The 24009-nt window shown below is 52.0% G+C and overlaps 5 protein-coding genes across 5 annotated transcripts; 2 read left to right on the forward strand and 3 right to left on the reverse strand.

Moving 5' to 3' along the window:
- Positions 1-7253: 7253 nt before the first annotated feature.
- sleL-0 (Cortical fragment-lytic enzyme) lies at positions 7254-7499 on the forward strand (the record flags this gene model as incomplete). Its single annotated transcript, XM_036643625.1, has 1 exon — positions 7254-7499. One exon carries the CDS (start codon positions 7254-7256, stop codon positions 7497-7499), a length of 246 nt encoding a protein of 81 aa, XP_036490460.1.
- A 1883-nt stretch (positions 7500-9382) lies between these two features.
- On the forward strand, positions 9383-10124 carry CGCS363_v011777 (uncharacterized protein; the record flags this gene model as incomplete). Its single annotated transcript, XM_036643626.1, has 4 exons — positions 9383-9536; positions 9599-9880; positions 9953-10009; positions 10075-10124. 4 exons carry the CDS (start codon positions 9383-9385, stop codon positions 10122-10124), a joined length of 543 nt encoding a protein of 180 aa, XP_036491093.1.
- Positions 10125-11751: 1627 nt separating this feature from the next.
- SPATA20 (Spermatogenesis-associated protein 20) lies at positions 11752-14292 on the reverse strand (the record flags this gene model as incomplete). The annotated part of the gene is made up of 3 exons (XM_036643627.1): positions 11752-12326; positions 12376-13986; positions 14043-14292. 3 exons carry the CDS (start codon positions 14290-14292, stop codon positions 11752-11754), a joined length of 2436 nt encoding a protein of 811 aa, XP_036490461.1.
- A 1330-nt stretch (positions 14293-15622) lies between these two features.
- On the reverse strand, positions 15623-17854 carry dur3-1-1 (putative urea active transporter 1; the record flags this gene model as incomplete). The annotated part of the gene is made up of 4 exons (XM_036643628.1): positions 15623-15938; positions 15995-17245; positions 17310-17719; positions 17777-17854. 4 exons carry the CDS (start codon positions 17852-17854, stop codon positions 15623-15625), a joined length of 2055 nt encoding a protein of 684 aa, XP_036490462.1.
- A 4492-nt stretch (positions 17855-22346) lies between these two features.
- Positions 22347-23327, reverse strand: BOA1-0 (Oxidoreductase BOA1; the record flags this gene model as incomplete). The annotated part of the gene is made up of 1 exon (XM_036643629.1): positions 22347-23327. One exon carries the CDS (start codon positions 23325-23327, stop codon positions 22347-22349), a length of 981 nt encoding a protein of 326 aa, XP_036490395.1.
- Between the last annotated feature and the right edge of the window lie 682 nt (positions 23328-24009).

A 24009-nucleotide genomic window follows, 5' to 3' on the forward strand; every position in this document is an offset into this window, starting at 1 on the left:
CTTGGATCCGTGCACGCTATGCCCTGTATTCGGACTTTTTCCCACCAGAGGAAAGTCTTCAATCCTTCTTGGGGTTTATGTCTCTAAATACTAAGTCGGCGCCCTAAGACCTACAGTCCAATGCAACGGTGGCTGGGTTAGTGGGAAGAGGTTGTAGGGAGTGCGTGGTTCTAGTGCTTGATGGCCACTCCTTTGCGTCGCGAGAGTCAGAGAGCATGGACATCAATTCAGCTCAAAGCTGATGGCCATCAAAATGGTGCGATGATGACAGTTGCCATAGAGTTGCTTCTTAGTTCCGCTTGATCTACCGCCCGTGGTCGACGAGGTGTAAGGCGGCATATAAAGTCTGACGGCTCTCTTTCGTTGAAGTTTGGTCCTTGATATCGTCTCAGCCAACCCATTCTCTTCCAACTCCACCTGATATTAGTCTACATACTACTTCTATCATCATGGGTAAAGATTGCAAGAAGTCGCCTGTCAAGACGGCGATGAAATGTTTCGTTGGTGCATGGGGCTTCATCAACTCGACGCTGGTGTAAGTTTCATTCCTTCATTCCAATATTCCTACTGTCGCTAATAAAAGTACTGCAGCAACACCACGTCTGGCGATATAATCACCCAGGACTGGGCCTACCCTGTCCCCTCCGGCATGTCTCTGTTCACGCCTAACGGCTACACTGCGTTGCTGGTCACCGCAAATGACACAACTAGACCCGACCTCCGACCTCAGGGGCTGGACCAGAGCAACCCGGGCTCCTCGCCTGATTCAGAGTGGGCTAAGATTGGCAAGTACAGCGTCGCTAGCGCCGGGCCTTTCCATCTGTCCAACGTGACTGGCGAGAAGGGCTCCGAGGGTCCAGAGGGTGTGCAAACCGGCGAGTTCTTGACGTCTACGATCCCGGCTCGCCTTGGTCCTTACGAGTTTACCTTCAAATTTTACAACGACTGCTCTGCTTGGAACCTTCATCAGGATGTTGGGGCTGGGCTTCAGAGGGTTGCATGGTACTACAGGCTGCCTGACCAGGATGAGGACTAACGTTCTGGGGATTGAAATACGGGCTTGAATGAGTCAGGTCGCCATAGGGGTTCACCCATACTCCTGGAAGATAGTCATCGGAAGCATGCAACAACTTTATCTCATCTCTTATTCGATCAGACAAGAACAAGAAAGACGATAGGGACGACAGAGATGACCAGGGCGGTGGAGATGGCCGGGTCGATAGATCCAAGTTACAACAGCGACGCCGGGGACAATGGAGAGAATCAGATGAACATACATACCTAGTAGCTAGCCCCAATGATGTGGACCGCATATGACAGTACCCTGCGAATCAGAGGTGCTCGAGCAGAAAACGCAAATGACATTAAATCTAGTAAATCAAACACATAATATCTGAGAACAATACCCCCCCTTTCTCGTAATTACAAGACTGTACAATCATTTGAAGAAAGAAAGACAATTCTTTTCCTCCCTAATACCCTGACTTTTCACTGCTACCAGTCGCGACCTGAATCCCCTGCTTCATCTTCAGCCTCCTCCGACTCCAGGTTAGGAGACGCATCAGTTAGGATATCCCTTGTCTCCCTTCTTGCCGCTGCCCTTGGCCACCTTGGAAGGCTTCACCCAACCGACAACCTCATCCGAGATGGACGTGAGTTTGTCAAAGACGTCCTCGAAGTCCTTGGGTACCAAGTCGGTGTCGCAAGGATGCAACCAGTGCGTGAAGGCGTTGACCGCGTCAACCGTTGAGTAGGTCCACTTGAACAACTTTGCGGCGTTGACGAGAGCCTCTATAGAAGTTACAAAATAGTCAGTCACAGTCTCCTCCCCGTGATTTTATTGGGAGTGGTGGGGGTTGAACTCACTCATTCCAGCTGACATGGCCTTGCCTTCCGGGATAAACTCCAAGCCCTCCTCAAGAACTAGCTTGAAAGAGTGGATGTAAACATAACATGTGATCTGAAAAGGAATACCAATCAGCAAGAATTCTGTGCGAGACATCACCGGCCAATAAAGTTTTGTCCTCTTACCTGTGCCATCGCCGGCAGCATCTCGACGAATGTGTTTCCCAACCAGTTGATGGCGGGGTTATCACAGACACACACTCCAGGTGCCACATAACCTGAAAGGCCCTTGCCAACGCTCTCCCAGGGTATTTTCTTGTTCGCCGGATAGAAACCGACACAGGTAGCAGAAGTGGTGACGCCGAGTTCATGGTTGGCCTCGTTGGACTCTTTGCAAACCTCGTTGCAGTCATTCTGCGTCGCTTCCCACTTAGGGGGCTTGTAGAAAATGCACTTCTGAGCGTTGGCAAAGTGGTTTTCCCAGTTGTAGTTCATATCCCATGCCTCTTCGGTCGCGGTAGGCGTGGCAACGGATGACTTCGTCGGCGTTGAGCCGGATCCCCCAGCAGACGTAGTCGGCTTCGTCGAGGTTCCCTTGTCCTTACAACTACCGCTCTGGCAACCCGTACCGCAGTGAGCATCGGTATTGCCGCACCAACCCTGGGGGGAGCAACAGTCACCCTGAGGCCATGAACCGCATATGGCATCGTTTGCACCAATGCCGCAGCTGCCATCCGTAGTCACGGCACCCTTGACACAATCACCACTCTGGCAACCGGAGCCGCAGTGTGCATCGTCGGTGCCACACCAGCCGCTGGAAGAGCAGCACTTGCCAAAGGTACTTCCCGTGCAAGTAGTGCCGCCGTTGGAGGGGCCACATTGACCGTCGGTTGATACCGGTGCCGAGTTCGAGTCGCCAGTGCCAGAGTTGAAGTCGACACTCCACGCCATGGTGCCTCCGAAGCAGTAGTTGTTGGCGAATTTCTTTTTCAGTGCGACAGTCTCCTCGTCATCGTAGCCGATCCACTGGTCATCCCAAGTAAGCTCCTTCATCATGGCGCCTTCGAGCAAGCGGGGCTTAAGGCCCTTCTCCTTGATCAAATCCTGAATTTCAGTGAGAGACATGACGCCGGCCTGGTTAGTGCACTTTCCTGGCTTGCTGGGACCCTTGAAGCCGCATCCAAGAGTGTTGCAAGTAGTATCTGCATACGGTTAGTCGTCACTCACGTCGGATGATGGAACGGCTTACCCGAAACTGTGTAGCCACGGCCGTACCAGGCAACGCCAAAGACAATCTTGGAAAAGTCCAAATCAGCGTAGGCAAGGGGAATGGTGTTGTTGTAAATCTCCCGAACGTCAGCCTGACCGCGGATGATAGCACCCAGAGTCTTGACGTCGGAATCCCAAGAGCCGTGAAGATCATAAGACATGAAGCCAAAGTGGTCGACATACGGCTCGAGGCCCTTGGCGTCAAAATACTGGCCATACCAAATGTCTGGAGGAAGCGTGAGGCTGATACCATACTGAGATCCGTAAGAGGCGCGCATCTCCTTGAGCAACAGCACGAAGTTGGCGATATCGGCGCGAGAGCCACCGCGCTTAGAGTCTCCAGGGTACTCCCAATCGAGGTCCATACCTTGGAAGCCATACTAGAAGCCTCGTTAGCACAGTTCTCCTTGGGGGACATTCGTGAAGACTTACTTTATCCATAAAAGTTTTGCCGGATGCGATGAATGCAGCGCGCGCAGCCGGGCTCGCACAGAGGTCATGCCAGGTCGTGTGCGTGCTGCGTTCCTTGTCGCTGAAGTCGTAGCCACCAACAGCGATCCAAGTCTGTAGACCTGACTTCTTCAACGCGGTGAACTCGCGCATAAGCGGCTCGTCCGCGGCCTGTGCAGGGATGACGGCGAACGAAGCAGGATCGATTGACGCAAAGGCGAAGTAAAGATGAGAATAGCCGGCTGTCTTGATCTGAGACGGCGCAATGCGATTGCAGACACGGTCTCGGACGTTTGAGGCCTGGTAGTAGCCGATGGTTCTACCTCCGGTGGTCCCAGAACCCTCGCCGCAAGTCTTGGGCCGGATGATGCTGCACTTTCCGAAGCCTTCCTGGCAAGGAGAGAATTTGTTTGGACCGATGCAATGGGTTTCCGAGGTACCACACCAACCTCCTGCGAGAGAAACTAGTCAGACACCATCCAATCTGAGAGTAACGAGAGGACTTTGTGAGATACACGAACCAGAACTGCAGCACAGATCCATTCCACACTTGATTGCGCCACCCGCGGACTCTTTGCCACACATAGCGGTAGCATCACAGTTACTCTTACAACCTGCGCCGCACAAGTCGCCGTAACCGCAAATTCCGTCTTTGCTGCAGCAGCTGTTGAGTGGTAGATCTAGTTAGTTTGGGACCCCGAGGAATCAACTGAGTAGATCGACGTGAACTACTGACCTGCCATCAGCGCACTCGCCCGTAGGGCAGAGCAAGGCACCTTCACCGGCGGCTTGTGCTTGTCTCCTCAAGATGGCAGCATGATTCTGCCATTCGGAGACCGGTTGAGGCGATCTCCGGCGCTCCGGCATGTATTCAGTAACATTGTCTCTGAGGTCCATGTAGTCGGCCAAAGGGTCTCGGCCAGCATCCGCGTATGGGTTCTGATGGGTGAGAGAAGGAGGGCGTTCACAGATTCCGCCATGGAGAAAAGTGGCGGCCGTCAGAGCGGCCACAAGCAACTGTCTGCCGACCATGATGCCAAATAAGGTTGGCAATAAAGAGCGTGATGGATGAGTTGGTGAACAATATGCTGTTGATGAGCAGGAAGTGTTCTCAACTTATATAGCACCACATTTGTGGCCCTCTTTCCGAGTGCTATTCCATGAATCTTCTGTGGAACTTTACTTGTGATTCTGGACCTGCGTCCCAGACTTCAGCTGCACCTCGGCCGAGGGACTTTTGCCTGAAACCTCGTATTGGAAAGAACATGCTAGTCGCTGACAATTGCTCGAGGAATTATGCGCAGGAAAGAGAAACTAGCAGAAAATGGTTTGATGTCTCGTACAGTGGGTGCGGGCAGAATGATCCCGATCCAGCCTTTGGAAATCATCAACTTCTAGACTCAGCTGTGGAGTAATGGCTAGTCTCTTTCAGTTCCTGACATGGTAGGTTACGGTCTCAGCCTGGATGTTCAGATTGTTGCCTGGTGTAGCCCTGGATGGAGACCCGCGGATTAAGACGGAAAGTGCGGAAAATACTCACCCAGGGGGCAGGCGACACAGATCATCAAAACGCACAGAGTTGGATGAAGAACAGTTACACTCGATTCGCCCTACCTCACCTTGATTTGGCTTGATGAGGTACTTGCTGCGGCTCTACAAGCATGCCCGCCATTTTCGAAGAGGTACACATGAGAAGACATTCTGTGAAGATCTCGAGCTTAACAGGCACTTGGCGAAGAACGGAAGCCGGGAAGGCAAGCTTGGCGAAAGCTTGCTCCGCAAAGCGATTTAACCTCATGATATTGGGCTCCCAGCTAAGTGGGAACAAATCTCAAGACGTTGCCACACTGGACTGGACCGAGCGGGCCGAGACCGACTTGAGGCTATGAGAACCGCGTATGATCCACAATCCGTACTAACATCCATGTCAACCCCCGGAATGAAGCGAAATTTTATCCAACTCAATCTGAGTGTCCGAGCAGACCAATCAGAAGTGTTAGAAGCCTATTGTGAGAGGCTTGCTGTTGGCCTCCGCTCGGCCGAATTATGGTGCCATTGGATTGTTCCTTCTTCGTTCCGACATGTCCGTTGCAACCGGGAGCTTGTTAGGTGTAGTGACAGGCGCCGTTTGGGCGTGCTGATGGAAAACTGCGGACTAATTATAGGCAACAAAAAGTCATTTTTTTTATGACAGAAAGCCGCAGTAGTCGTATCACATATGACGTATAACACGTCAATGGTTTATCAAATCTCACTTATTCAAAGAGAATCATGAACGTAACCTGGTGGTGTTTATGATGGCCGTTAAATAGAGGCCATTTAGTCTCCATAATCGACGTGAATTTTAAATGATTCGAGATACCTATAATCTCCTAGTTTCGCATCTTCTCTGGCAGCTCGGCCCAGCTCAGATGAGATTCTCATGAAGTTGCACCTTTGATGCTATCCTTCGAGCCACCTGCGGCGTCTTGAAGGCGGACATAGAGAGTGACTTGTTACCACAAATCGCCTGCTGAACAGAAATGTTCGTACTTACATGCCAGCGTCAACTGAAGCCTAGGTGGATTTATTAGGGTTTACCATTGAATTGGCAACTGTCATATCATGAAGTTAGTTAAAAGTTGCCAGAGGTATTCTGACCCCAACTTGACATGGTCATAAGAATGCTCTCATAAGGCTCATGTGTACGTGTGCACCCATATTCTGCTAAACAAAATTAGTTTATGATCCTCAGACACTATGTGATTCAACTTCTGCTGGTATCATATCAACTGAAACTGTCAAAAAGAATGTCGCTACCGGCTGGGCTGTACACTCGTGACTCAACCTTGTTCAAGCTGTGGTGGTTCAGGTGCCCGAACCCCGATCTATACCATCAGAGCCTCCAAAGACACAAGCGTGAAGAGTAAACGGAGAAATCGGCATCTTTCCATCGCCATGGAGTTCGACTTCGGCTGTGCGGGACAGACATTTGACGCGCGGCAGCATCGTGGCGATGGGCATGATATGCAGGGGGTGCCGAGCGCAATTCTGGTCTCGCATGCAAGATGTCTGATGGTATCTCATAGACCTGTCACAAGATCATAAGGTAAGAACTCCGCGTGAGGCTTTAAGGCTCTTGAATTATAATACCAACAGAACGTGGTTAAGGTGCCGATCAGTAGTACCAATTGTGTGCAAGGTTTACGTACATAGTCTGAATCAACAACTTACAAGCCTGGAAACAGGTCTGCAACGAGCTGTCTCATGCCAATAAGATTCCAAGTTGGACAACCGTGGTTCTACAAGAGAGGCAAGCACTGGGGTGGCATGTGATGCGAGAACGTCAGCAGTATGCACTCTGCGGGACCACAAGGCCATCGGCACACTTGAGCCGATGTACAGTTTGCATTGATTGCAGCCGTAACGCATACAACGAATGAGATTTTATTGAATAGAGTTTTTGGACACTGCCACACCTATTAGGCAACTGCATCGGCGGTGGCGTCATGTGTTCGAGGTTTGCAGTCAAAGCGACGCACTCAGCCATGATGATGACGGATGACATCGGACTGCCGGACGACATAAAACACAGTTGCAACCCATGCCTCTACTCTCTCTATGGCAGGTAGCCAAACCACAAACCTCTCAATCAACGTAATCTCTATCAAAAAATTTACTCCGGTAATTTACCAACATAATTCATTACAATGAAAACCTCATCCATTCTCTTCGTCGCCATGAGCGCTCTCGCGGGCTTGACTGAGGCCAGACGCGGATGCAAACCAGACATCGCTCACCCTGGATTCGGCACGTACACCATCGCCAGCGGAGACAACCTGAACGACATTGCTACAGACTTTGGCACCACTGCCACCCAGCTTGCGACCATCAACAGTATCCCTAACCCGGATCAAATCAAGCCCGGAAACACCCTCGTCGTGCCGTGCCGATAGGCATTCTGGCTTGAGAATGAACGACGCCTAGATTGCAGCGCCATTGATGACAAAAAAACCCCAACGTGGCGTTCATTGGGCAGGCATACGTATTCTCAGTAGATGCTTGAGATACGTCTGGTAAATCACTATTGGAAGAATTCTTGTGTTGTTTTCACCTAGCATCGAACCTATTTAAGACCAATGTGTAATGCAGAACATGAGAAGATTTGGATCTACAATATACGGAGTCATTGAGTGACAGACGCGACGTCAAAATCTGTTACTGGGCCACTTATCATTCTCTATATTGCTGTCGTCATTGTCATCATTGTCGCTATGTGTCGCCGGCTACACACACTGACGCCAGCCAGGGTAGGAATTAATGTTGACAGCAAAACTTGAGTCCTAAATCGGGGGACAGTGGTGATATAAAGGTACTTGGGCTTCGCATAATAGAGCGAAAGACACTGTCTCATCATATGTCGATAGGACATATTTTGTTGCCGACTAGAAAGATGACTCTTGAATAGATGGCTACAAAAATGAAAGAAAACAGCGTAACTATCCTCGTCGTAATGATAATACCTAGTCAGCCTGAGTATTGAGTATTCTCATGATGTATCCAAGGAAAAGCTTTGCTGCAACAGCTTGAAGTTTATAATACAAAAAGGTCAACATCCTATCTTCGTTACAACACTAGACAGAAAAAAACTTACTTTGAAGCTGCCTAAGGACTATTACAGGTCCCTTTCACATTCTCCATTTCTCTTAGAGCCAAAAGGCTTTGCATCGCTGTCTAGTGTCTTTGGTTGCTATTAGTTTTGGCTTGCGCCCCGGATATCCAGACCTACTACACGTTAGTGAAGGCAACTGTTGATTGACACTGGCTAATGGACAGAAAGAAAGATAATGTGACATAAGTTATTGAAAATCTGAATCATTCTCACGCTTCGAAGTCAGTTATGACACGTATGAATGCGGTTTTCTGGATGTGCCCAGCTGCGTTGCCTAGCCATCTTAACAAGACGGACGAGTTGAAGTGCTGCGGCCAAGTACCTGCATGACAGATAATGCATACCATCGTCTATTATTATCGCGCCTTGTAATTTGAGTGTTTCCTTTTATAAGCGGCGTCTCCAAGTCTTCATCTGTTCAAATTCGACTGTTAAACAGGCTGTGCGTTAAGTCGAGATCGCCGGTGACGCAAGCATCTGGGGGCCGTCAGCCACTACGCCAGGGAGACGGCGGGGCAATTTTCACGTAGCGTTATGTAATTAATTTCTGGGCTCACTGAACAAAAGCTCATTGGGCAGCAGGTGCATATTCGTTGCAACAGGCTTTCGTTGGCACACAATGAGGCAGCCAAGAGGGCCTCTTCCTGGGGTGTCTTCTAGGGTTGATATGCATCTGGCCCCGCAAATGAAGCATGATTGAATATTTAGCATAGACTTCATAGTGGCCACTTCGATATGCATTCGTTTTGACGTTTGATCTTCCCGTTTCTGCAAAGAAATATAGGACTTGCGCGCTTTCCCTTGTCATACCAAATTCCTTAAGAATTATCGTTAAGACGGTGCCCTGTCGAAGTAACATGGAACTTAGTCCCCTTTTCAGTACAGTGAGTACTCAGACGACTTTTCAAACAGCTGACCCGCTCTAGGATTGATAATCGTTCAATCGCCGATGATGTGGGACTTAAGAAGTAGGCGAGGTGTAGCATCAAGGGGGTTGGTGTTGGCAGACGCAATCAGGCTGCCAGCAGTAAGCTTACTTTAAGAACCAGACCCCACACATTTGCAACATCACTGTCTGTCTGAGTCAAGCCTCAAAATTTACTGCCGCCAATTATTAGTGCGAACACCTGCTCCTCCTTGGAACCCTTCCCCCTCGACCTGACCAACATGTTTTGCGACGTGTGCAAGGAGGGCATCGAAGAGATATGGGATCCCAGCCGCACCAAGCGTGTGGGCAAGTTCAAAGAATTGGAGGCACAGTGGGGGAGCAGCAAGGAGCCAAGAGATGGTTTCGCAAAGTATTGGTCATCTCTCCCTGAAGGTATGCAAAGATATGAGTTGATATGATCGATGCCTATGAATACGTGACGAATAATTCAATAGACAGGGATAATTTTGCCGAACTTGACCCCTCTGAATGCTTATTCATTCATCACAAGACTGCGGCGTCTTTTATGGCCTCGGTGCATGATGGGTGTGCCATGTGCAACTATTTCTATAGGTGGGGTAATATCGACATACCGAGCTCGCTTCAAGAAGAGGAGGAAAATTCCGGGTGCTGTTTCTCAGTCTTCAGTATGGATATAGATTGGGAATACCACTTCTTGTCGATACAAATTTTGGCCAAGACGGATCGTCGTACGGGTTCTACGATCAAAGTTGTAGGTAAGACATCAAATCACAAAGACGGATTCTAGTATCCCTTAAGTAATCAGAAAACTGACAATCTGTACGAAGATATCAAAGCTGATCGGAACATAAATTTCGAGTATGAAGCATCAACCAACAGCGCTAGTACATGGTCTGTCATCGGTGATTGGATGCAAACATGCACCGAGTCTCACCAAGCGTGTCGGCAGCCAGACTTAGCGACATCCTATCGACCTACTCGTCTATTGCAAATGAATGAGTTGAGCTCATTCCGGTTGGTACAAGGCTCTGAATGCCCTACAGCTATACAGTACGCAGCACTTAGCTACTGCTGGGGTTCAAAGCCTGCACACAGCCTTCTACGATTACTTCGATCAACCATGAGTGGTTTGAGCGAATGGCAGCCAGTTGATGGATTGCCGAAGACATTCAGAGATGCTATGAACGTAGCCCAACGACTTGGTATTCACTACCTGTGGATAGACCGTCTCTGCATTTTCCAGGACTCAGCCGAGGATTGGCGTCATGAAGCCTCCACTATGCAAGACGTGTATCGAAACGCGTACATTGGTATCGGAGCTCTTGGTGCGAGAGATGACGAGGGTGGATGTTTCTTTGAGCGAGACCCAGCAAAAGCAGGGCCGACTGTCTTCAGCTTCAAGATGGAGCCAGGCGGCAAAATGACGAACTTTATGTATGACAGAGAGGAATTGTGGTCGTGGAGATACATATTTCAGCACGAACCCCTGTGTCAACGGTCATGGGTTGTGCAGGAGAGACTTCTAGCACCCCGCACCCTGTATTTTGGGTCGAAGCAGGTATTCTGGGAGTGCCGCGCAAGAGCCTGTTGTGAGATGCACCCGAAGGGAATGGACTCCTGTCAAGGTGATCCGAAGGAAACGCCAACCCCAACTGAGAAGCCGTGGAAGCAACTGCTGGCCGCAGACCGCAATAACAATAGACCGTCCCATCGGCACCAGTTATTTTTCGAATGGGATGTAATAGTCGAACACTACGCAAACCTACAACTCACAAGGGCCAGCGACAAACTTGTGGCATTGTCTGGACTTGCAAACGACATGCGGAAGAGGCTTAACGAGTGGCAGCCGGGACTGCATCGCTATCTAGCCGGTCTTTGGGAGGACGAATCGATACGTCAACTGACTTGGTTTGTAAGCGGCTCGGCCAAGAGAGCCAGCCAGTACAGAGCACCATCGTGGTCTTGGGCATGTCTTGACGGAAAAGTAAGGCCGGGTACGATGATGACGAAAGTCGGTAAATGTGTCGAACTCACCTCAATGATTTCGGCAGAAATGGTATATCTCAGTAAGGAGGAGACTGGCGAAGTCAAGAGTGGCATTTTGACTCTAGAAGGACCATGCATGTGGGCGAAACTGCAACTCCAAGCTAAGACGGGTCCCAATTCGGCTATGGTATCTCCTTTACCAGGACTTAGAGGTCACGTTTGGTTTGACACCTTGAATGACGTGACTGGAGAGGCTTTCCTTCTCTGGACATATTACGATACTGGACTTGGATACTCTGATGTCGATGGCGCATCTATGAGGGGTCTTGTACTTGCATTGACAGAAAACGACAGATATCGGAGACTAGGGTCCATATCAGCCAACGGCCAAGAGGAAGGCATAAAATTTATCGAAGCGCTGCCAAAGACATGGGTCAGAATTATTTGATCCAATAGGTCCATGACCGCAAGGGAAGCAACGAAGATAGAAGACAAGTAATTTGCAGTCATTCACAGCATCAAAACCGGAGCTACATACATTCATTCGACCAGTTCTCATATCTATGGGTAATAAACACCCCAAACTCCTCGCCCTCGACAACCTCACAGAATCAAAATACTTTTCTCAAAACTCGACAGATCACGCTACATCAGCCCTGTTGACAGGACGGTAAATACCGTTCTCAAGCCTGTACGCTCCAGGCTTCTGCGTCGTCACAAGTTCCTTCAGCGCAGGGCTCCTCTTCGCCAACGCGTCGTCCTCGCTCTTCAACACAATGATGTTCCGCAACCCGCCCCTGGCCTCGGAGTGAAGCTTTCGCAGCAGCTTCGTCGCGATCTCGTCATCGTTGACGCCATCCTTGCGGATAATGACCCACGTCGCGCCGCCAAGCCGAGCGGTGACGACACCAGAGAGCAGGCCTGGGAATAACCAGGGGTACTGCAGGATCTCGGCCTCGAAGGCGTTGATAGACTCGCGGGCGAGGGCGGTGTAGGCTTCGTCGCTGAGCATGATGCCGAGGCGGAAGAGGTTGGAGACGGAGACCGCGTTGGTCGAGGGGAGCGCCGTGTCCATGCCGTCCTTCAGGCGGAGGATCGTGTGCGGGGCGTTTTCGGGGGTTGTGTAGAAAGCGCCGCATGAGGAGCGGGCGGTGGGGGAAGTTGGGGTCGTAGCTGGCACTGAAGTGCTATCGTAGAAAATGTCGATTTGGACCTCTGTGGATGTGTCAGTGGCGCCAATAAAATCATGTAGAATGCAACTCACTCTGCAGCTCATCCGCAAACTCAGCCCATTTCTCCTCTCCAGTAGCCTCATACAAGTCGATCAGACCCTCGATGAGGTGTGCGTAGTCATCAGCCAGACCCTTCGCGTCACCGCGGCCCTCATTGTATATCCTGTAAAGAATCTTCTCGTTCTCATCCCATAGGTGAGCTCTAATGAATGCCGCAGCCTTGCTCGCTGCTTCGAAGCATGCATTGCTTCTGTCGGCGTCAATAGGCGCCAAGGCTGATCCTGTTCTCGCCAGAGCACCAATCACAAGGCCATTACGTCCTGCGACAATCTTAGTGTCGGCTTCAGGTCTCGTGCGTTCCTTTTCTCTGTGGGCCTTGAGCTTTTGCTTGGCTGAAGCCAACACTCTCTCGACGTCGTCGATGGTGATGCCAGCCTGTCGTCCGATCTCGGCCTTATCCTTAACGACGCGCAAGATGTTCTCGTTTACGAATTCGTCGTTCGGGTCCTGGTCGGGCTCGATGTTGCCGTCCTCGAGGACGTTCCAGTACGAAGCGGCCAGCGCAGCCTCGTGGTCGTCGCCGATGACCGAGTCGAACTCCCTTCTTGTCCACAGGCTGTATGCTCCCTCCCGCAGGTGTCTGTCACCGCGACGGTATGAGTCTGCTGCCTCACTTGAGACGAAACCACCATCGGGCAAGCTGATTGGGGCGCTGGTAAGGTAGTCCACCAGCTCGACTACGACATCGTAGAACTCTCCGTTCTTCTCGCCGCCGGTAGCGATCAGCCAAGCATCCAGGTACAGGCCAAGGAGCAATGCGTTGTGTACGACCAGCTTCTCGAAGCGCGGCACACTCCAGTCGGCTGTGACGGAGTACCGCGCAAAGCCGTGGCCTCCGACGTGGTCGCGCAGACCGCTGTCGCGAATCTTACGCAGCGTGAAGAGAGCCATCTCAGCTGAGTGCGCGCACTCGGTCTCGCCAACCACATCCTGCACAGGGGCAAGGTATCTCGGCAAACGCAGCAAAAAGGACAGCTTCGGCGGGGTGGGGAACTTGGGCGCAAGGCCGAAACCGCCGTACACAGGGTCGAAAGTGCCGGCAATATGCGTGTAGGCCTCTTCCAAATGCTCAAGGTCAAGCTCGCTTGACACCACAGCAGCCGTCCTGCCCGTTCCAGGGTGCTCCAGGCCAGTCTCAGATCTCGCGAGTGTAGCACTTTGCGAGCCTGCGACGCCAGGCTCAACGGTACTGGTGGCCCCAAGGGTTCCCTCGGCGGCGAAATCGTGTAGCTTCACCACAACCTCCTTCGCTTCCTGCCTGCACCTCGCCTCCTGCTCCTTCCAGACCTTTTGTAGCTTTTTCAGGATAGCCAAGAAATCCAGACGCTCATCGTCTCCGGAGCTGCCGTTGTTCGGCTCCGGTGCGGGGTAGTAGGTGCCGCCGAAAACTGGCTCAAGCTCGGGGGTGAGGAAGAGGTTCAGCGGCCAGCCACCGTTCCCGCTGACGGCCTGGACGTAGTTCATGTATATAGTATCGAGCTCGGGGCGCTCCTCGCGGTCGATGATGACGGGGATGAAGGACTCGTTCAGGATCTTGGCGCATTCTGAGTGGGTGAAACATTCGGTAGATGTGAGTCGCGAATCTGGAGGTGCGAGAGTCAGCGAAGTTCCCAGGCCCGTTGGATGGCATGTTGCTCACAGTGGCAGGCTTTGAAGCCGATGTGGAGAAAGATCAACTTGTTCTCCTTCTTCGCCCGGTCGATCGTCTCGTCGTCGAGCAGCTGCCACGCAACCTTGCCCTCGGCATGGCTGCGGACGTAGGGGCTCTTGCTCTGGCCGACTCGGTTCACCAGCGGGACAGTCTGCGGCGCATCGTCCTTCAGCTCTGCTGTGAGCTGCGACTGGTGTTGCTCGGCCCGCGCCGCCTGCGACAGCTCAGAGGCGACCATGGTGTATGTAGCGCTATGTGTCTTGGAGCTCTGTATGATTCAAGCAGATGGTGTTGCGCGGCGAGTCGAACACAGCTCGTCAAGTCGAAGTATCACGAGATTCTCCTTCGAAGTGGCGGTCCAGGGTCTCAATGTGCCGGCCAAGGGTATCGATATGGGCGGAAGCGAATGCAGCGGCAGCAGCTTTTAGCTCGTCAGTCGGCCCGAGGAATCTGACGGCGCAAGGTGAGCAAGTTGTAAGCTAGGCAAGCCGGAGAAAAAACGAGTCATGTGGCGAACGGGATCGAAGTTTTCCAGAAGGTGGTGGCCTTTGTAGTTCAGGAAAAGACGCGGTCTGACGAACGACCCGGCTGCAAAAGTTCCAGTGTATGGTGTGTGGAACGCGAGACCCGTTTAATTGTCGGTCGACTCGAGCGGTAAAGCCGTTGAGCGTCAAACACAACACCACACCAGCGGCTGGGCGGACGATGGAACGGGGTCTTGGAGGGGGCCAGCACTGGACGCTGGAGGGGCGCGGAAAGGAGAGACGTCACTGCTGCACGATGCCTGGACGGTCATTCGGTACCTGACGCTGGGCTGCCCCACCACGTGCTTATCGCCGAATGAGGGGTATTCTTTTATGTAAGCAGTCTAAGCTAAATAACGATACTGACTTCTCTTTTCTCTCGAGGGACCACTTTTTTCTTTGCAGAACTCGAGCATCATGATGCAATTGTCCTTCATGCTTCAGGGTGCTAGGTAAACTTTTTCGTTTTCTCTTTCCTATTGTCTGTGACGTTGAAAATTTTCAGTCAAAGTTTTTCACGCAACGCTGTTGATCATGCGTTGGCTGACAGGAAACCGGAGCAGCTTCCGACTTTTAAGCGCGACTCGCGTATTTGCCTAGTTTGTACGCAACGGTCATGATCTTCAGGGTCCTCGGTTTCAATCATGATCAGGTTCAGGCTGTAAAGTTTGACTTACCCCAGTATTTCCTTGATTTTTGTGTAGCAACATTTATCTTTACGCGCGGCTTCGGATACAAACTTCTTTACGAGTAAGATTTTGTCATTTTGGGGCATATGGAAGAAGAAGAAAAGCCCATGATCACGTACAGCCTGTAAACTTTGGCATGGCTTGTCTTGACATGTGCTGTATTTCAGACTTGATTTTCTCATGCCCGTCTACCAACTCAGTCTACTGGTATCATTTCCCAACAGAAGTCAAACAAACGAGGGTATTTCGCAGACCGTACCGCCAACCAACACTTCGCTTTTGAAACATCGTTTCCCTCCACACATTTCCTCTAGTATTAGGTTTTTTTTGGTTTTGCATTCCTCTCTGAGAGCGCTTAGTTCGACGTGATGGTCTCGTTCGCCCCCTCGCTCTTCTTCTCGGGAGTGGCCGTTCCAGGGCTGGTCTTCTCGTTGACCTCCTCCTCGCCCTGCGTCGAGATGTGGCGCGTCGGCTTCTTGCCCGATACCATCGACTTGACGGTGTGGATCAGCGTTGCGCGGCCCTCGAAGATGGGGAACAGGCCAACGGCGAAGAAGGAGCAGAAAATCCAGAGGATGCCGACGACGACCCAGCCTGTGAAGAAGGGCTTGCTGAAGATGTAGCCGGAGCCGTACATGGGCATCGGCCAGAGTACGAGCATCGCGATGGTCCTGTGTGTTGTCAGTGCTAGTCCTAAGATATGCAATGTTATCGCTGAGAAACCCACATAAAGGCCGTCATGGAGACGGAAATCTTAAAGGCACGGCTGAGCATGGCTTGCTCCCTCTCGAATTCAGCCTGCGTCTCCACGCGTCCGCCGTGAACGTCCTCCTCGAGATCCAGACCCGCATCAGTCGCAACGTCATGGTCATCGCCCCGGCGGATCGCCATCATCGACTTCCAGTCATACTTGTCCAGGCCGAAGATGAGAGTGAAGATCGGGATGAGCACGAGCGGCGACAGCAGCGCGATGACATTACCAGCCAGCATCGGGTTGTTCGAGCCCGTGCACGTGACGTCCAGCACGCCGCACGTCTTCTTCGCCGTGACAAGCCATCCAATGATCGCAAAAGCAGTGCCGAAGATGGGCGAGAGCGTCGCGGCCCACTTGTTCTGACCCTTCCACACCAGCGTCAGCGTCGCCGGCAGCACGGCCGCGGAGATGAGCACGCCCATGAGCACGTAGAGGTACCCCATCGAGATGCCGTTATAGTGCAGGCCCACCGACACGGAGCTGATGATGAGCGCGTAGATGACGACGCACACGTGCGACATGTAGATGAGGCGCTTGCCGCTGGCGTCGGGCTTGAAGTACGTGCGGTAGATGTCGTAGGTGAAGATGGACGACACGGCGATGAGCTCGGCGGAGCTGGCGGAGGTGACGGCCATGAAGACCATCAGCAGCGTCGCGGCGGCGCCGCCCTTGCCAAGGAGGGCGACGGCGGCGTACGGGAGGGCGAGGCCGGCGGAGACCTCGGCCTCGGTCATGCGGTCGGGGAAGGTGGGGAATCGGGGGTTCGACTCGAGGGCGAGCGCGGAGAGGCCCATGGTCGTGGCGGTGAGCCAGGGGATGGCGAACCAGGAGAGGCCGCCGAGGATGTAGCCCGGGAGGGCGTGGACGGGGGAGGCGGCGATGGCCTTGTTGTAGTATCCGTTGTCGAGGAAGACGGTGCCGAAGTTGCCCACAATGTTGATGACGAAGAACTCGACGCCGCCCTGGGACTTCATTGTCAGGTAAGATCCATCGGCGTTGCCTGAGACGGGGTGTCTGAGGGCGGCCTCGACGAGGAGGTCGTAGACCTTGGACGGGCTGCCGAGGACGTCTGAGCTGGCGTAAGCTGTCAAGGAGAAGATGATGATGATGATCAGGAGGATGAAGGTGTGAACCCAGTCAGTGAGGAAGGTTGCCTTGAGACCTCCGACCATGGTGTAGGCGACGACACCGACGGGCAGGAGGTAGATCGCAGCAACAGTATGCCTGTGAAGGTCAGTCAGCCTCAGGATTTATCGCCAATCGATATACGAGGAAGACAAAGACTTACATGCCAGTCAAGGCATTGACAGTCGCGGCACCTCCGACAATCAGCATCAACGTGACCAGGATATTCGTCATCAGACCGAAAACGATAAAGACAACGTGCGTCGCCGTACCGTATCTCGCCTTGATGACCTCCAGGAACGTGTGGGCATTGGGTGCTCTGCGCTTCAACTCAATCGCGAGGGTAGCAAACAGCAAGATCTGAACGGTCGCGCCGGAAGCATACCAGAACGGTCCGGAAACGCCATACCGGTAGCAGACACCGGATGATTGAAGAAGCGTCGCGGCCCACGTCCACGACGAGACGACTGCGGAACCGACGAGACCAGACTTGACCGTCCTGCCTGCGGTGGTGAACATCTCAGAGGTCTGGAGCTCTCTGTTGTATCGTTTGAGGACATAAGTCGTGGCAATCTGTACCCAAGATTAGCACGTGAACAGGGTTCGCATTGGCATATTGGGGAGGAATACCATGCCAATGGCGAAGAGAAAGCCCACGCCGAGCACGATGCCGTACCCGACGCCCTGCGAGAGAGCTGCTGTCACCATCTTGGGCAGTTCGCGATGCGCCGATGGAATGGTATGGTGTAATTCAGGCAAGCAGATGCACCCTTGGCATAAGGATACCGATGGCTTGGGCCTGGGCTCCTCGACATATATGTATGCGCCCTCCAGCGGATCATCCCAACACTGGCCGACAGCTGGCCGGCGGCAACCTCAATCATGTTGCTTTATCGGAGCTTAAACTACCGGAGCTACCCTTGCTTGCTTCCATGTGCAAGTTGAGACACAAGCACCACGTCCCCCACAGGAGGTAACGGCTCGGTTTCTCCCCGCTGTAAGACGGTCTGGGGGTCGAGGTTGGTGGTGGTGGTGGTGGAGGGTCGAGCACAATCATCCTTTTTTCCTCTTTAAACTTATCATGGTTAGACCGAACCACTGAAGCTACCTCAGAACTTGAGACGGCAAAGTCTGTGTTGGATAAAACGTGACAGGTGCGTCGCCGCAGCATGCAGGGAAGAGATAAGGCCAAAATTCAATCAGTCATAGAAAATGGTGCAGTCTGGTTGCAGATGCCGGGCCATTGATTGGCGGTGGGAGGTGAGAAACCAGAGTGATCTGCAGCCACTCGGGTGCTAGAGGCATGCTTGTTTGGGTAGTATCTGCGTCGACGGGATTGTGATACGGTAAGATGATATCTATCCCACAGCACTAACAGAGGCAGAGGGCCCTTGACAGCTGCAATTTGCTGACGTCTCGACGTGAAGAGATGGCAGCTTCTGGGATGCGGATGGAATGCCATATGGACATAAGTCTGTTGATTCTGGCAAGAGCCACAGGGACGTCCCTGACACACTTGAAGAACATGAAAATATGAACACCGGGGTTGAATGAATGGACTGGGCTGCTAGACCAACCTGCCAGAAGCGAAGCTGCGGGTGCTGACAGCATGGGGTTCGTCAGAAGGAATCATCCCCGCCTCAGCAGACGAATAGATCCATCTGATAGAGAAAATGAACATGTTCCACTAGGAACAAATCCACAGTCACCCGTTCACCCGTTCGGCATGACATCCATGGCGGCCCAAACCCTAGGATCGAACGGCGAAGAGGCGGGACAGGAGGCTGCTGGTAGCGGCCGGCGGCCAGAGAAAAGCTGTAGATAAGACTGCGAGTGCCTCTGTCCCTATCGCCCTCTGATTGAGTCAGTCGATTGGACAGATCTGGGTCCGTTACTGATTGATTGCATCAGAGTTCAAATCGAGGTTGCAAATCGTGCGCTGTTATCGCTGGTGGTTGACAGGGAGAAAGATAAGAATTCGCGATGCGTGTGGATGGCGTGGAGAGACGGAACCCCGGCAAAGCGCACGGGCCATGCCCAATCTACCTCTCCGCCGCGTCGAATGAGCTTAGCTTGTGCGGGCACTTCTTACCCGCATCTCATTTTCATCCCTTCAGCAGTTCGGGGGCGCTTGTCGGCATGAGCTCCGGCATAGAATCTCGAGTCACGGAATCATATGTGCTTACTTTTCCAAAGCTGTCAGCATTTGATAGTAAAGCCTACATGAAATAGACTTCTTCGATTGGACTTCGGGCGCCTGTAAAGATGTCGAGGAAAGTTCTATATTGAAGACCTTTCTCGGCAGTGGTCAGGTCAAGCTTTTGCGAAGACTTTGTCCAAGAAAACCAAGACGAACACCGCCCCGCCGTGGGGATTCGCTGTATTAGTTTGCAAACATGCCTCGATACTGTCTGTCCACCCACCACAACCAGGAGGGCAATGAGAAGTGAAGGTCCATCTGACACGTGCCCTGCCGCTGCAGCGCACCTTAACTGAGAGACTGAGCTTTGCCGATACAGATCTGTGCATTTGATCATCTCAATTGGTCAAATGTGAGCTTTATTTCTCGTCCCACGCGGGGGTTGTGCTTTCTCACGCCAAGCATACTTGACGGCACCTTGCATGGCCCAACGCCCTATCAGAAGCACATTCACGACTTTGAGTGAGAGGTTTTCAAGGGGCTCATATGTGATCTTGATTGAAGGATCATATTAAAGATACCTTGACTCATCTCAGCATATAATTGTTAGTTATCACGACTCGCCGGAAGATACCCCGAATATTTAGATCTCTACACCGGTGAATGGCACGCTGTTGTACGCCACCTCTCAATTGTTCCGGCCGGGCGGATCATACTTCCACGCGGGTGTCCAGATTTGTGCCGTCGGCCTGTAGCCGGATGCAATGACCTGCATACTCGTGGCCGCGGCCAGGCCTTCGGCTCCACGTCTCACCTGCCAGGATCGACGTTATCCAGATCTTGCGGGCGCAGGCATGCTTCCCGGTACTCCATATGAGAGTGCCCTTTACCCAGACTCCCACTTGGATGTGACTCTGCCCCAGATGCGGTCGCCGACGGCCATCAGGCTCATCGACGGGCCGGAGACTGGACCCGACTATCACAGCGAGACCAATCATCGATAGCATTCAGGCACGCGCACGCGACTCAGTCGAGGCACACATGCGTTGATTCGTTCTGCATGGCCTCAACCGGTAGCCTCATCGGGGGTTTCACTACCAAGATCCAAGTGAATCACTACATGTTCGCTCCAAGAAGCTATTTCATCAGATTAGCTGGCAAGCTGTATTCTTTGCGAGCATGCCCTCATACGAGGCGGTGAAATATAGGTATTCTGATGGCTGATGATGGCTCACTACAACAGGACATTTCTCTGTTGATCTCAAACAAATCTTCCCATCTCAACATGGGTTCACTCATTTTCCATCATAACCTCAGACGATACGATAGGCGCTGCTCAAAAATCAGTATCTGATGAGAACAACTGAAGGGATGAAACTCACTCAATGATAAGTTCGCCTTTACTCCATGCTCCACTCGCAACCCAAAGACCGGCGCCCAACGTCTCGGCATACCTCTCATCCCCCGTCGTCACATGAATTGACATGCGACAGGAGTACTGTCTTGAATCCACATCTTTCTCGGGAGATTTCTGGAGAGAGTTCAAAACATCTGCTGGTCCAGTCAAGAGTCCACTGATTCGCAACTCGAATCTATGGTGATAAAATGGGAATCAGCCCTTATTCTCCTAGCACCGTCCGTAGTTAGAGACAGTAACACATCACGGAACTTACTCCGCGGGTTTCTCATCGTCGGTCCATAGTTTCAAAAGTCCGCCAACCTTGCTTGTCCCTGGTTTTGCGATTGAGGCCTCGTCGACGTAGTAACCTCCGGCCACAACGAAGCCTGATCCAAAAGATCCAGACCACGAGCCACTGGAGACTCTGAACAGCTCTACCTCCTTCGCGTTATCTGGGACAGCAGTGTGGGAGCTGACACTGGCTAGCTGCACGGCTACTCGGAAGCCAAATTCGACAGAGGGCGGTGAGATAGACATGGTCGGATGTGGGAAGTCCCTTGGAGTACTTGCCATATCGTTGTCAGAAACGTTTGAATCTCTGAAAGTTGCATCAGTCAGTCCAAGCCCATGCACAAGCCTAGTCGTCAATCTCATACCGGTTGTCATTGACAACGTACTCTGGCGTTCGTTCTTGAGCGGGAGCCTCTTCGGTCTTCAACTTCTTCTCCTCAGAGTCACCCCATCCCCCATGGTGTCTGGCCAAGTTCCTCTCCGGAATGCGATAGAAGCCCCGGCCGGGGTGGTCAGGGATCCACGCCGGATCCCACGCTAGGTCCTCCGGCTTCAGCTTCGGGGTCGCGATAGGTCCCGAAGGACCCTGGCTGCCTTTCCAAACACCGTGAGAGTAATTGGACGGCCGGTCCTCCTCGCGGCTTATGTCGCTCATCGGCACTCAAATTTCAGATCTTTGCATGAACGGCCGGTGGGATGGTGGATCAGAGGAACAACAACAGGGAGCCGCCGGTGGGAACGCTGTGCAAGAAATCTGGAATCGATGTAAAGACCACACTAATCGAGCGAACTCACGGCCAAAACCGCAGCTGAGAAACGGAGGGATATGTAAAGGGACATTTTAGTGGTGGTTGAAAATGCCCCTGGGCGCTAAAATACATTTTCCTTGTTGGTCCTCTTCGTCAGACGAACCCCGCATAGGCGCCGGCCTGCAAGCGGCACGGAGGGATGCAACCCCAGCATCGGCGCTGTCGGGGGGACTATCACCCCGCCCGCCGCGAATCACGGCCCGATGATGGCGCCACAGCCGGCGGTTGGCGCCTGGCTTTGCCCACAGGGCCCCCGTAGGAATATGGATAACCCGTGAAACATGCGCTGTTGTCAAGTCTCTAGGTATGGTCGGATTAGCAAGCGAGAGGAAGGACTTGTGCCCAGATACACTCACCCTCTTGCTGGCCTTGCAGCGCTCATCTTTCAACCCAGAATGGCATGATTTCATTACTGTTACGTTGATATCAATTCTCTAGGAGTTGCATATTCATGTTATCTGCTCGCAAATAGCGCAAAACAGAATAGGTTTCTTCGAAAGTTCTTTGCGTTCTCTCTGTGAACTATCGTTCATCTAGTCATGACTGGGAGACATCAGGTTATTATTGTCCATAGTAAATTTGCAGTGCCTCTCGAACGGTTAGAGTTGTCATCTCCGGAAAAAGACTGTTAACCCGGCCCTCCGTCGGCAAATCCATCTTACCTTGCGCAACTCTCTTCCCAGAAAGCGCGACCTGTTGCATAACAGTACTCTTACATGCCGATGGAATCTTTCCCTCCCACGCCGGAAGCGGGGTGCAGTTACCCTCTCGCAGCACATCCAGCTTGTCATATTTCTTTTCAAATATCGCACCGCTGGTTTCTTCGGCAATGGCAACAAATTCATTAACCGTCACCCTATCTCCAGCCAGGTAGTACCTGCGCTCCCAGCGAGGGAGACCCAACAGTGCTGCAACGAAGCGCCCGATATCGCGCGAGTGAGTCAACACTATGGGGTGATTCCCGTCACCGGGGATGGCTGCAACGTGGTTGTCAAGGTCGATCCAGCATGGAAGATTGAGTCGAAATGCGAACTCGATGCGTGGCGCGAGCCAGTCGTCCATGAACATTCCGTTCGAGAACTGTGTGTATTCAAGATCAGTCTCCTTTAGACGGTCAACCGCCTTGAACTTCCACGCGTAAGTCGGAATGTCGCGAATGAACCTAGAAGAAGCAACATTAAGATGAGTAGCAGAAAACAAGGAGGAGGGAAGAACAAACTCGTCGTCATAGTTGGCCCCAAACTCGCTAGGCATGAAGCGTTTGGTATGTTGGCATGCAACAGCAGCCTCGATGAGGTTCATTTGAGCCATGCCGCTGGCATCATCAGCGATTGATACGGTCGAGACAACCGTCTGAACCTGATGTGTGTCGAGGACCTTCGTGAGACTTTCGATGCTCGTGTAGTCGACAACGAGTAGTTTGGAATCGTCAGTTTTCTTCCGCCCCAAGATGATGGCATTGTCGACTCCGAGTTTCTCAATGGCATCGAAAATGGCTTTGTCGATGCTGCTTGAGCCACCAGCATTCGCTACTTTGACCATCGCAAAGGTTGTGGTCGCTTGAAGAGGGCTGCTTTACTGCGACCACCGTTGATGAAGGAGTGGCAAATAGTACTGATGGAGTAAAAACGTCAATCAATGGATTTGTGAGGCTTGCGATATATCCATGTTGGTCTCTTAAAGTAATTGGCGAGCTTTGCAAGTGAATAGCCCAAAATCCGCTCTTCGTGCGTAAGTGGAACTCTGGCGGGAATACTAGGCTGGGCTGCAAACTCCGCACATCAAAAGCGGGTTCACCCCAAGTATCACAGCGCGGAGTTCGCGGGATTCCGCATGAAGATCCGACGTACGAATATTACTGGCCAAATTGAGAGACTCATGGATATCTCGGGGTCCTGATTAGATCGCGAAGTCTAACCTGGAAGCATAGTGGAACGATACACTGAAGGACTTCTGCTAGCCAAGTGGGAAGTGTTAGCAAACCGGTCGGATACTAACCCTAGGCTATTGAATCATCATTCTCATTAGGTTCTTATTATCTTGATTACAGTTCGAATCGCATTAGAGGTACCGTTGTTATCATCATTGAAGTTCTCGTAGTCGTTCTCGTCGTTCTCATCGGCTTCATCGTCAGTATCCTGTACCCAAATGGCATACCTCATGAACTTTTACGGTAAGAGAATGCGTGACCCAATACGCCTAGTATGTAGGCATGAACATAAAA

Source organism: Colletotrichum siamense (genome assembly GCF_013390195.1).
Source record: "Colletotrichum siamense strain Cg363 chromosome Unknown KSG_Cg363_contig08, whole genome shotgun sequence".
NCBI classification, from domain to species: Eukaryota; Fungi; Ascomycota; class Sordariomycetes; order Glomerellales; family Glomerellaceae; genus Colletotrichum; species Colletotrichum siamense.